At 52.9% G+C, this 13,206-nt stretch overlaps 3 protein-coding genes across 3 annotated transcripts; 2 read left to right on the top strand and 1 right to left on the bottom strand.

Moving 5' to 3' along the window:
* Positions 1–121: 121 nt before the first annotated feature.
* Positions 122–1,796, top strand: C7974DRAFT_345837 (O-methyltransferase-domain-containing protein). Its single transcript, XM_046139362.1, has 3 exons — positions 122–498; positions 590–1,310; positions 1,395–1,796. Exons 1-3 carry the CDS (start codon positions 220–222, stop codon positions 1,715–1,717), a joined length of 1,323 nt encoding a protein of 440 aa, XP_045991882.1. The 5' UTR covers positions 122–219; the 3' UTR covers positions 1,718–1,796.
* A 4,876-nt stretch (positions 1,797–6,672) lies between these two features.
* C7974DRAFT_77027 (GDP-mannose transporter) lies at positions 6,673–8,485 on the top strand. The gene is made up of 4 exons (XM_046147240.1): positions 6,673–7,044; positions 7,103–7,193; positions 7,242–7,622; positions 7,678–8,485. Exons 1-4 carry the CDS (start codon positions 6,787–6,789, stop codon positions 8,115–8,117), a joined length of 1,170 nt encoding a protein of 389 aa, XP_045991881.1. The 5' UTR covers positions 6,673–6,786; the 3' UTR covers positions 8,118–8,485.
* A 2,066-nt stretch (positions 8,486–10,551) lies between these two features.
* On the bottom strand, positions 10,552–11,325 carry C7974DRAFT_322139 (uncharacterized protein; the record flags this gene model as incomplete). Its single annotated transcript, XM_046138840.1, has 1 exon — positions 10,552–11,325. One exon carries the CDS (start codon positions 11,323–11,325, stop codon positions 10,552–10,554), a length of 774 nt encoding a protein of 257 aa, XP_045991880.1.
* Positions 11,326–13,206: the final 1,881 nt, after the last annotated feature.

The raw sequence follows: 13,206 nt of genomic DNA, 5'->3' as shown, positions 1-13,206 counted from the left end.
CATCACCAGGGCGCACGGATCATCGTGAAAACTTGCTTACACACTTTGCTAGGACGAGCCTATCTTCAATGACTCATAAGAGCGGGAACAAAAGCTCTTGCTTTGTATTGCCAACAGGATGATTGTGAGCTTGCTCGATTCTTGCGAACATAACCATCATCATTATTTGTATACTCCTCGACTGGAATTTGCTCCCTGTAGCCCACTTGGTTTACGGCAATGACTTCTGCAACAGCTCTAGATATTTCTTCGAACGGAAATCAAATAAATGAGTACGAAGAACTAGGAACGAAACTGTTACAGGCCGTCATGGCCTATAGCCAGTGTTTGCGCAAAGAGAGCCTCCCAATGCCCGGACTATCGCCTAGCAACATTGAGTCAACTGAGGCTCTTAGCGAGGGGGGCCTTCAAGAAAGGATGAAGGTCATTGAGTTTGCACAAAAAATATTGGCCACAACCATGGATCCAGCTACGAGCCTCCTATTAGATTCACTTCAGGTGCGTTAACCTCCTGCAATCGGATCGTTCTCTGCGACTTTATGCCGTCGCTGCCTTTATCCATTGTGTCAAAGACTAATGCTCTCAAAAGTTTCATTTCTGTTCATGCTTGAAGGTCGTTCTCGACTTGGGAATCGGGCGTCAAATTCCGAAGAATAAGAAGAAGTCGGTGGAGCAGTTGGCTAAGGCAGTGGGAGCAGATCGGGTGTTACTTACCCGTATTATGCGCGTTGTGATGACAAAGCACGTCTTCGCAGAGCCCGAACCAGACGTCTATTGTCATACCTCCATCTCGTGGACGATGCAAAAGCCAGCTATGTACTATCTTCTTCTACATCGCCTAGATGAGGGATTTCGATCGGCAAGTCGAGAGCCAGATGCACTGCAACTTAACGGTTACCGCGATCCGTTCCCCAATGAGACCAGTGGTTTCAATCTGGCATTTGAGTGCAGGGAAAACTTCTGGGAGTTCATCGCCAACACTGATATCGAACGAGGTTATCGATTCAACCAAGCCATGAAGGCCGTTACCATCAACAATTTGAGCGACATACCGAATCTCTTCCCATTCGCGAGCCTTGCCGAGGACGGAGGCGTGATAGTTGATGTCGGCGGCGGTCTGGGTCAAGTCAGTCGACAGATTCTTAGCTGTAACCCCGGAGCAGAGCTTCGTTGCGTGGTCCAAGATAAACACGCAATTGCCGATCCACGACTCAAGGGGCTGCAAGAGATAAATGGCCACGATGAAGAATGTCCGGCTCTGGCTCTGGATTTCCAACAACATGACTTCTTCGATCCTCAGCCGGTTACAGGTATGTCAATAAAGTCCATTTTTGGCTCACATCCTTGCCAAACCCTACAGCATTTGTGATGCTGACAGGATGCCAATTCTCAAGGCGCTGCAGCGTACCTCTTTCGACACATATTCCACGATTGGCCTGATGTAGCATGCATCAAGATCTTAAGGCAGATAGTTCCTGCCATGGACGTGCAGCGCAGTCGTATTTTGATCTGCGATCAAATTGTAAAGGATGAGTCCCCTTCAGCGTCATCAGTTCTCTATGACGTTGACATGATGACGCTGTTCGGCGGTAAGGAGCGTAGGTTGTCCGAATTTCATGACTTGATCAAGGCGGCTGATCAGAGACTCTACATTCATAATGTGAAGAGATCTTTCAAGTCCGCTACAACTATGATTATAGTCAAGCTCTCATCGTAGGACGGTCCTCCGTGACTCAGACCCTGTCATATGTTGAGGTGGATGTATTTCGCTAGAATAGATAAAAATCCAATTGCCCTTCACTTTATGTGTTCGACTAAATCGCGCAGGCGTAAGACTCATCGAAAAGGTCTCACACATGATGGGCCACCAAAGTCAAGCTTGACAAGGAGTTCGCCGAGGGCAATGTCGACAACGTCAGTGTGACTTCATGGACGACGAAGTTTCTGGCTGGAGTATGGTATTGTGGTCGCAGGGTTACTATGTGCCACAAATGGTATCATCGTTGTCGAATCGATGGCTACTGCCTTGTTAACACAAAGAGAAAATAATCCTGCTCTGCAAAGACTATCACTGTATTCTTATTCATCCCATTCTTTTCCTTCGCTGATGTGGCATTGCCCTTGATCATGAATGTATTTCCATCTTATTCCGCTTCGATGAAACCGACGTCAGCCTCACGGCTGGCGCACATTCAGCCTTTGGAATTATGCGGCCTTCCTGATAACACCACATTCTCTTCTATTCCCATACCTAGTAATCTCATTGCTCAAGTCTCAACAACATTTCTCAAACTTCCATGATCGTCGCAAGTGGCTATCGACCATCAGCACACTCTAACCCCTGTGATCGAGTCATCTCATATCGAAACTCCTTACATTACCGTGCACGGACACCGAACGCCCGGAGACACCGAGCGCCCGCTCTGGGCGTTCACGCCCACCACAAATATGAGGCTATAGAGCCACATGCAATAGTTATTATTGTGAGATATCTTGTAGTAATAGACTATAGACCTATAGAACAAAGTCCCTTCATACAAATTAATTATATAGGGTGGCGGTGCGGCCGCTGCGGGTAGTGTGAGTGCGAGCTGGCGGAGGAGGCGTTGCAGGCTTTGGATGACTACGAGCACCCACAGCACGACGCGCAGGCTTCTTTTTGACTGCAGAAGCTTCAGAGGTTGTGCGGTTGCCTCTTTGGGACAGTTGTATAGCTTTTTTAGCGTCGCGAGCCTGCCTTTGACGCTCTCTTTCCACCTTGCGTTCAGCTGCTTCTTCTGCCTTCTTGGCCTTGACCCGGTCTCGCTCTTCCTTCTCCCTCGCCTGGGCCACACGCTTTTCTTCTGCTACTTTGGCCTTGTAGAGCTTAGTAGCAGCTGCTAACTCCTTCATCTCGGCCTTTTGTAGCTCATCAGCTTGCTTCTCTCGTTCTGCAACAGCCATGCGGGCACGCGCCTCGCGGAAGGCTCGAGGAGACCACATCATCGCCCCACCGTGATACTCCTGATGCTGTTGCAGGTCTAACTGCCTAGTAGGATGCTTTTGACGCTTCTGCTTTTGGTATAGCTTCTTACGCAAACCTTCCAGCTCGGCGTTGGCGATCTCTAGTTGAGTTGAGAGGTGATGGATCGTTTGACCCAGCTTCCGCGCACCTACACTGCGCGGATCCTTCACCTCCGCATTCAGGGTACTGCAAGCCTTGAGCCACTCATCTGCAGAATAGGCCGTAGAAGCAGAGGAGACTGATCCTGAGTTATCGGGTGTTGTGTGGCGGAACCTATTGAGTATAACGTCGGGGTTTACCGGGGATATACCAGCAGCTGTAAAGGCCTTCACAACCAACTCCGCAGTGAACGTCGATACCCAGGCAGGCCAAAATAGGCTGAAAAAGTCACCTTTCGACAGCGGGGATAGGCCTTGGGATTGCTGGAGGTGGTCATCGAGTTCGCTGGCGTAGTGAGAAGAGAGAGGCTTGAAACAGACCACGTCCAACGGTTGTAGCGTTTGGGTACTGTGAGGGGGTAACACTGCAAGTATAATCCGTTTTTGATGACAGTATTCGATGAAAGGCTGCGTCAGGTGACTCCCATGGCCATCCACGATCAAGAGGCGGTACTTCAACCGCGCCTTTGGCTTGGTATAACGGTCAAACACCTGTTCAAGCCAGGCCAATCCAATCTCATTGTTCGTCCAGCCTGTAGGCGAAGAAGCCACGTGAACTGAGCGAGTTCCTGCCTCAATATCGGCCACCCAATGGCTCTGGATCGTGGAGTTTTTCGACGCGAAGATGATGCCAGGGGGAAGTGCTGTACCATCCGCGCAAATAGCAGCCAATAGGCTCACCCACTCACGTGAGCCATCTTGACGAGCCTGCCTAACCTGCTTCTTCTCATATAGACGCCTGCTGAAGATGCGCTTTGACCTTCCTAGTACCCCGATAGCAAAGCCCTTCTCATCCATATTGTACGTGTGCTCAGGCTCAAGGTCATACTCAGTGACCTTCTGCTGCAGAAGCTTGAAGTACGACTCGTACTTATACCCTGACTCAGCGTTGTGACGATTTGAGTCCATACCCGTCGCCCATTGAGAGGTGAGCCGGTTGCGGTGACGGCGGAGGAAGCGCGTAACCCACTTATCAGAGCAAGGAGTTGAGGCAACAGCAGACGCGAAATTTCGAACCATAGCTCTTGTAGGTGGTAGGTGACGCGCCGTAAGCCTCTCAATATAATTGATAAGGTCAGTTTCCTGCTGGTCGTTGAGTTTGCGGCTGTTTGGTGTCATAACCTCCCGGGGCACCTGCACGCGTCGGTGCGCGCGCGACAACGTAGAACGCGCAACACCATGTTTTTTTGCAATATGAGTATATACAAGCTTTTCGCCTGGCTTCAATTTACAAATCTCATCAAGCGCATCTTTAATTCCTGGCATGGTTGGTTGAGTTATTACGCGTTGAAAACTGGTGTTGATGTGATGCGCCGGGCGTTCGGTGTCTCCGGGCGTTCGGTGTCCGTGCACGGTGCACGCCGTGACGCACGGCCCCGCGTGCCGCCCGCCCAACCACCCTCAGTCACTTTTCAGAAATGAGGTCATTGAGCCACGTACAATAGCTATTATTGCGAGAGTTTTTGGCGGAGTAACGTGTTGATATGTAAAACAGTGTACAGTAAAGTATTAATAGTTCTGAGTAGCGGTGCAGCCGCTGCGGGTGGTGTGGGTGCGGGCTGGCGGAGGAGGACTTGGAGCAACAGCACCACGACGAGGCGCCACAACACGACGCTTCTTGGCTGCAGGCGTCTTAGGAGTAATTGAAGCCTTGCGCTTGCCTTTTTTAGGCAATTGGGAGGCTTTTTAAGCGTCGTGAGCTTCTTTATCTTTCTGCCTTTGCAGTTTGCGAGCGTTGATTGCTGCGCGCTCTTCTGCGCGCTCTCCGTCACGAACAACTTTCGCTGCAGCAGCTGCCTCGCGCTTCTGTTCTTTGATCTTATCCTTGTATAACTTATTGGCAGCCTTGAGCTCCTTTACTGAGGCCTTTTCAAGCTCCTCTGCATGCGCAGTCTCCTTCAGAATCCGCTCTCTGTGGCGGGCTTCCTTGAACGATCGAGGCGACCACCAGCGAGCTCCTCCCCAGTCATCTAACGTTGGCTTGACTAAATTAAGTGCTTTGCTCTTCTTATTCTGCTTCTTCTTAATCGCGAGAGACTCACTGAGCCCGTCGTTCTCGTTGCGAAGTAGCTCATTATTGACCGCAAGTGTGTGGACTTTCTGACGGAGGGCGCGCGCCTCCTCTGAGCTTTTATCCGCCACAACAGAGTCTAATTCGCTCATCAAACTACGTGCTGTTATACCTGATGGAGGCGGCGGAGGAGTCGACTGATCAGCAGCTCCTTCAGGAAAGCGCTTGAGTACTTTGTCGCGATTGAGCGGGTGAAGGCCTGTCGTGTCAAAGGCTTTGAGTGTATTGTCTTTGGTGAATGATTGTAGCCAAGCGGGCCAAAACAATAAGAAGAAGCTGCCTTTCTTTACTGGCAACAAGCCCTTAGAGCGCTGAGTCCGCTCTGTCAATTGCTGTGAGTATGCTGTCGATAGCGGCTTGAAGAGGACGACGTTGGCTGGCTGGAGCGTGTGAGTACTGTGGGGAGGAAAGATAGCTACAAGTATCTTGTTTTGATAACAGTAGGTTAGAAACGAGCGGCTTATATGGCTGCCGTGGCCGTCAATGATAAGTAACCTCCACCTTCGACGTGCGGAGGCCTTTGTTTCTTCGTCAAAGACCTGTTGCAGCCATCCAAGGCCAGCGTCGTCGTTGCTCCAGCCGCTCTGCGTGACCGTGACAAAGACTCGATGCTTGGATTGCTTGATATCTCGCACCCATGCGTCCTGGACGTTGCCGCTATCACTCGCCATGATTAGGCCTGGAGGAAGAGCGACTCTAGAAGCGCTCACGCACGCTATAAGCGTCACCCATTCTCTGTTGCCGTCCTCCAGAGCCTGGCGGAAGCGCTTGTTGCCCCAGCTTGTCCTGCTGAACACTCGTTTCTGCCTGCCTATCCTGCTAATCATGAAGCCCTTCTTATCCATATTGTACGTTTGCTCTGGCTGTATGTTCTTCTCGGCTATTTTGAGCTCTAGCATGTCGAAGTACAAGCTGTACTTGCTATAAGAATCAGCGGCGTGACGTTCAGAGGCCATGGCGGAGGTCCATCGTGGAGTGAGCGCGTCGTGATGCTTGGTGACGAATCGGGTAACCCACATCTTTCCAACGTCGAATCCGCAGATAACAGAGGCAAAGTTTTGAATCATATCGCGCGTAGGAGGAAGGTGCTCTCTACAGAGTTGATCTATGTAATCAACGAGCTCCAGCTCTTCGTGGTTAGTGAGGTTTTGTTGTTGTTCTACCTTCTGTTGCATAGAACACTGAACGCCTCGGTGACGCCGCGACAAAGTTGAACGATCAACACCATGCGTATCTGCAATCTTTTGGTAGCAAAGTTCACCACGCGCATCAGCTGCGCGTGCATCTCCAAGCGCATCTTCTAAAGTCATTGCGTTGTTGAGTTATGGTGTTGAGGATAATTCGTTGTTTTGATGATCGCGTGCGGCACGCGGGGTCGTGCGTCACGGCGTGTACCACGGTAATATCGCAGTCAGTGTTGTTGCTCGCTGCAGCATCCGCCCTCACATTGCACCCCTGCCGCCTCCCTCGCTGTCCACCGCTTCTCTCAGCCAGACGTCCACGAGCCTTCCGCACCATCACACCACCACCCCCGTACCTCTACCGAAAGCACAATGTCGAACAAGAAGAGCGAGGACCTTGAGAAGGGAGGCAATGGGTCGGCTGAGCACGAGAGCTTTCTGCCCAAGTCGGCGCCTCACTACCGCGCTCGCGTCGATGGCGGCACGAGCGGCCTTCTTGCGCGGCTCGACAATAGTCCCGGCGCTGCTGTTTTGGCTTATTGCTTCTCCTCGATCAGCATGACCGTCGTGAACAAGTACGTCGTGTCGGGCTCGTCTTGGAACTTGAACTTTCTCTATCTGGCTACTCAGGTACGTGCCGCTCCATACCCACACCACCTCGCTGCGCTCAACTAACGTCATTTGGCAGGCCGTCATCTGTACAGTTGCTATCTTGGCCTTGCAGCATGCGGGGTTCATCGTCAATCTCGCCGCTTTTGAAGGCCACCGAGCGAGGAGATGTATGTTTGCCATAACCTGTGAGTCCATGCATGCTAAATTATCGTCAGGGCTCCCCGTGTCCGCCGTTTTTGTCGGCATGATCTATACAAGCACCAAGGCTCTGCAATACTTGTCGGTTCCGGTGTACACCATCTTCAAGAATTTGACAATCGTGGTCATTGCATACGGCGAGGTTCTGTGGTTTGGCGGCAATCTCACCTCGCTACTTCTGCTGTCCTTTGGCTTCATGGTGCTCAGCTCGGTTGTGGCCGCGTGGGCTGATATTCAGGCTGCCCTGAGCGGCGTGGGGCACTCAGGTGAGACGGCTGCTGCCATCTCCACCTTGAATGCCGGCTATGTGTGGATGGCGCTCAATGTCTTCTGCTCGGCCACGTACGTCCTGGGTACGCGCAAGTTTATCATGTCAATGAAATTAAAGGAGTGGGATAGTAAGTTTGCGATCAACGTCGCAGGGCAGCAGTGGAAACTAATTCGAATGACCAGCCATGTTCTACAACAACCTGCTCTCCCTGCCCATTCTGATCATCTGCTCCCTGCTCGCCGAGGACTGGTCTATGGCCAATCTGGCGCGAAACTTTCCCGCCGAGTCGCGAAACCACCTGATGGTGGGCATGTTCTACTCTGGCCTCGGTGCCATCTTCATCTCCTACTCATCGGCCTGGTGCATTCGCAAAACGTCGTCTACTACATACTCGTTTGTTGGATATTTGAACAAGCTTCCCCTCGCCATCAGCGGCATTGTGTTTTTTGACACACCCGTCACGTTCGGTAGCGTGTCGGCTATTCTGCTGGGATCCTTTAGTGGCCTCATTTACGGCTATGGCAAAATGAGGCAAAAGGAACAGTCCAAGCAGGCCCTCCCCATCTCTCAACCGCCCATGAGCGCCAGCTCTCAGAGCCAGAAGGATGCATCCAAGTTGTGAACCAAGATTGCCCCGCGCTATGGTGACAGACGAGCAATTCGCTCTCGGCTTACGTTAAGTTGTTGACAATATCAACAACACGCAAGCCAGCAGCAACAAATTGGACGCAGTCAAGAGGCATTTGGACATGGACAGCATGCCCTGCGAGTAATTGTATATCGCATTGAAAACCCCGGTGGAGAAGAGATCGCAAGCACATAAAAATTTACGTATAACAAGATGCCCACCTGTCGCATCGGAGTGCTGCCAAATTACGACCAGCGCTCGAATAATCCTGGCCCATATTCACATCCACGTACTGCATTCTGGTGCACATAGTCGGCACGATCGGTGCTCTCATCGGTCGCCAGTCCATAACGTCACACTATCCCGCAGCGCACCCGCCGGAATAACCAAAAGCTGTACTTTTAGGCTAAAGTAGCCTGTAACACACCAATGTATGCCTAAGGGCCTGTTCGGTTCAGCAATATGCTGGTGGCATATCGCCCACTTAGGCAGGTGATCAGCAGGCGTATTTGACCGATACGAGAATGATTGTCGCGTTCGGTAGCTAGCAAAATTTTGATGGATGCCGAGCTCCGAGATACTGCTAACAAAATAAGTAACATGCTTCATAGTGCAGCGACGGGGCCGGGAGCGGCGCGGCTTCCTCAGTTCGTCGATATGCTGGGAATTCTGGTGGAGAGCAGGATTTCCAGCATCTCGACCCCGTACCGAGCTATCGCGGCGCTGCGCCTATCTTGATACCCCGCCCTGAGTTGACGTTGTTGTAACCATCGCCATGACTGAAGAAGAGGAGAATGGCGAGCGCCTAATTTCTCTGATCCTTGACGCCGGGGTGGTCACGGCCGCGGCTGTGATGGCTGAGATCCGCGAGCAGCAGCGAGCTGATAACACAGGCTTGCGCGCGAACGCTGATGACTGGGTGCGCGGTAGGCAGTGGTGAGCTGCCTCAACGACCCAGACCAGCTGTACTGCGATAGTCGGCTTCGCACACCTACCTTTGAAGCGCTGGTGAGGTGGCTCAAGGATCATGGATTTGCGGGTGGCAGGCTCGTGAGCGCGGAGGAGAAGGTGTTGGTCTTTTTGTATATCTGCGCGTAGGGTAGCGGTTACCGAAATGCAAAATATCGCTCAGGGCATTCACTGGCGACTATCAGTCAGTAAGCTTGCTGTCCATCCTCGCAGTTGGTAGGGGTTTGCTTACAAAACGAAAGATTTTCCACTAGGTGCTGGACCTGCTACCTGATTTTGGTGTCGAGGTTATCAGAGAATCAGCAGAGACGCCGCCAGCGATCACCCGGGACCCTACCCGCAGTCCATTCGCGAACTGCGTAGGCGCTCTTGACGGCACTCATCTGCCAACTCACTTGCCGATAGATGCGCAAATACCGTATCGCGATAGGCATTGCAGCATCAGCATGAACGTGTAAGCGGTGGTAGGTTTCAGGATGCGATTCACCTACGTTCTAGCAGGCTGGGAGGGCTCTGCTCATGACGGCAGGGTGATGAACGACCGACGCGCAGTATCGCGGCTTCAAGCCACCACCAAGATGCTATTACCTTGCTGACGCTGGCTACAGGGACACACCTTCCATGCGGCTCACGCCCTATCACGGCGTCCGGTACCGTCTTCGGGCGGTGAGGCAAGCAGGCAGGAGGCCTAGGGATAAGTTTGAGCTCTTCAACTCCAGGCACAGCTCGCGGAGGATGGTGGTGGAGCGTACATTCGGTGTCTTCAAGCGACGCTGGAGGAATCTATGATCGCGCGCCTGCATTCGACCTTCGAACGCAGGTAAAGCTGGTGTACGCGCTCGCCGCGGTGCACAACTTCGTCGCCGTTGCGGAGGACGTTGACGGCGATCACGACTTCGAGGACCTTGAGCCAGCTCCCGGTGAAGCTGGAGATGCTGCTTCGGCTCGCAACGAATCCTTAGAGGTGGGAGAAGCGGGAGGAAGGGCAGACGAGCCGCTGCTCGATGCGGCGGTGGCGGAGGAGATTGCGTCGAGCATGAAGCTGAGGCGCGATGGGACCGCTGAAGAGCTCTGGCGTGCGCACCAGACATATAATCGAGCAACTTTCTGTTAGCTTTACCTTACCTACCTATCAATTGATGGTTTCCAGCGTCTCGCGTAGATGCGGCTAGCCCTAGTCGGGTAAGACCTGTGAATGTTCCTCTGTAACCACCATGAACCAGCTCGACAGCTGCACCACCAAAACCGACAGGAAATAGGTGCGCGTATAGAAACAGGCTGAAATAGGTAGGTTGACCCTATCGCCAGCGAGTGCGATCAAAAGATTGGTCTAATTCCATGGACGTTTGAACGTTTCCCATTTATCTACGTACCCATCCGTGCAGTCCACTAGTGCTGCCAACACTTCGCACATTGCCTCCAGTAACAAACTATCGTGAAATATCTAGGTAGATGCAAGTCAAGATGGGAAAGCCGCTGATCTGCCGCTCAAACAGGCGCGAAGCGACTGAATGCTAGCCTTGAGCGCCTGGCGCTCTTCAGCTGCAGTGTGTGATGGCGACGACTGGTTAATGTGGTTATTCTCATTCAACCACTGCTCCAACGCATCGATGAGACTTGACAGCTGAAATGCGAGAGGCTGGTTAGTGCCTGCCTGATGTCGTGCAATCCAGAGCAGCTCGTCTAAGATCTCAGGGATGGCGCATTCGTCCCACAGCATACCGCCTTCCATCAAGCAGGGCTCTGGCGTGAAGCTGGCATGTATGGCCCGCAGGCCAGGCGGAATGAACAGAACATCGTCTTCCTCTAGGGCGATCAAGCGCCCTTTGCCTCGAGGCGACCATTTGCATCCTTCATCTGCGAAGCGCCGCCAGTCCTCTGCATCCAGGTCTGCAGCGATGGCACAAATCTTGAGGCCATCGAGGCACCGCACCCAACTCCCGCCAAAGAGATTGGCATGTGAGCTTGAAAACGCGTCGGCAAAGCTGAGCACGTCGAATCCGAGGAGGCTCTCGAGATTGCTAGGTGGAGAATGTTCGGTCCTGCCAATTGTGCCTGCGACGCGAGATGCGAGCGTCGAGAGCAGTTGGAAGCGCTCGAGTCGGGTCAAGAGCGGCTCGTCTGCGCGAGCCAGACAGCGAAGGTTAACAGCGTTGCTCACGGAGGTGGTATTGTCAGACAGACTCGTGCCAGCCTCCGTAACAGTCAAAGCCGTAGAGCAATACTCGGCCATGCTCATCGATCGACTAATGCCTGTAATGCTGTTTTGGACCTCAATATGCTGCTCCGGAAAGCGCTGCCACAGCATATCCACGTATCTGTCAACCTCATACATACCGCTGTCCTGGAACTTTTGCTTGATCACAACAGGCCGCCGGAAGACATGGTTGCTGTCAGCATACTGGTGGAACGTGTCCCAGTCCAGACACCAAATGTCAGCGCTGTCTGATGATGCTGAGGAAGTGGCGCCCATGTGATGTTCTGGCTCCACGTAGACACTGGCCCATCGTTGCGGACTTAACCAGTCAAGCTGCAGTTGAGCGTGGTGTCTGACGTCAGGTGTTGAGTTGAGCTGGCTCAGCACTTGAGTGAGTTGGTGAGTTCTGGTATCGAGATGGGCTTGCAGATTTTGAAGCGGCGTGGGTGACTGGAGTGAATCGCTGTCCTCGCTATCGCTTGATCGCGACACGGTAGGAGCCGTTGTATTCACACTCGCTCTTTGATGAATTGAGTGCGCTGAGTGTAACTCCACTGTCCTTTCCACGCTCGTACCCGTTCGCGATGCACGCAGGGCACCTTCTTGGCTGTGCGCTTTTGGTCCCGCGTTCTCTACCTCTCGATTCGTATTCGTATTTCCCGCCTGATCCAGAGCTGCTTTGTCCTGCACTTGCTCCTCATCCGTTTTGGCATTCTCTGCTTCTTTTTCTCTGCATCCTCCTTCTTCCGCCGCCCTGTGCTTTGGCGTTCCCGGGCCCGCCACTCCTGCAACAACATCTTCACCATCCGACATTTCTTCGTGATTTCTTTGCGCCTCCAGGGCATGTACGTCCAGCATCTCCTCCAGCTGGCTGTCAACATCCATATCCGTCTCCATATCCGTCTCCATATCCGTCTCCATATCCTTTCCCAAGTCCCTCGCTCTCCTGTCCCGCTGTGACTGTACTTCTCCTGCCCCCTCTTCGTTGGTCTGCTTGTCCTGTTCTCTTTCCATACAGTGACTGCGCCTCATAACCACACGCCCTATCCCTATACCATCGGTACGCTCGTGTGCCTTCCTAAGCTCACTGCTTATGGCGGATGTTATCTCAACTTCAGGATGCGCATGTTCCACATCTTGGTCTGGCGTTTCCTCCCGAGCGCTCCCTCCTCCCACAGCTATTGTTTGGAGAGATAGATCGCAGTCCGAGACTTCGTCGAGGGGCTCGTTGCTGTGTTCATTGTGAATATGCCTCGTATGAAGACTCTCGGCTGCTGTGTCTAGCTCTGGCTGTTTGGACTGGGACAGTTTGTTACTACGAATGGGTGCAGTACTGGCCTTCTCGCCGTCAGCGTCACGTCTTTGACAAGCCTGGACATGACTCAATGAACCTGGAAACATCAGACGAAGCGGCTCTGCTGCTGACAATTTGACGTGCTTCGCTGGCCGAGGGGACACATCGACAACGTCTTCATCATTGTCATCATTTCCATCAGGATCGTAGGGGCCGACCGAGGGTACGACCATACCATAGCGATCTCGCTTCAAACCGAATGTGTTGATCGGAGTCCCATTCATGCCCTGCGCCGCTTCCTTGACCGCCTGACGTGCCGCAGCCGAAGTGGCGTTGGCACGAGCCCAGTCGAGAGCAGCCACGATGTCGGTACGCTCAACAGGTGAGCGCGAGTCCTGAACTTTGGAAGCGGCAGAGTGCTCACCGATTCGGAGGGCCTTGTTGTTGCCGTGCAGCACACGCAGTTCGTGGCGCACCAGCATCCTGGAATTCAGCAGGTCAACGGCGTCGTCCCAGCTAGGTATCAGCACGGCAAGGTCGTGCACCTGACGCAGCAGCGGCAGCGGCAGGACATGCCAGCCGTAGTACTCGAAGCATCGAGGCCCCCAGGCGGCAATGATGCC

This window comes from Boeremia exigua (assembly GCF_020726555.1).
Source record: "Boeremia exigua strain MPI-SDFR-AT-0100 chromosome Unknown C7974scaffold_14, whole genome shotgun sequence".
NCBI classification, from domain to species: Eukaryota; Fungi; Ascomycota; class Dothideomycetes; order Pleosporales; family Didymellaceae; genus Boeremia; species Boeremia exigua.
Note: the sequence above shows the minus strand (reverse complement) of the source record. Positions and strands in the feature narration are given on the sequence as shown.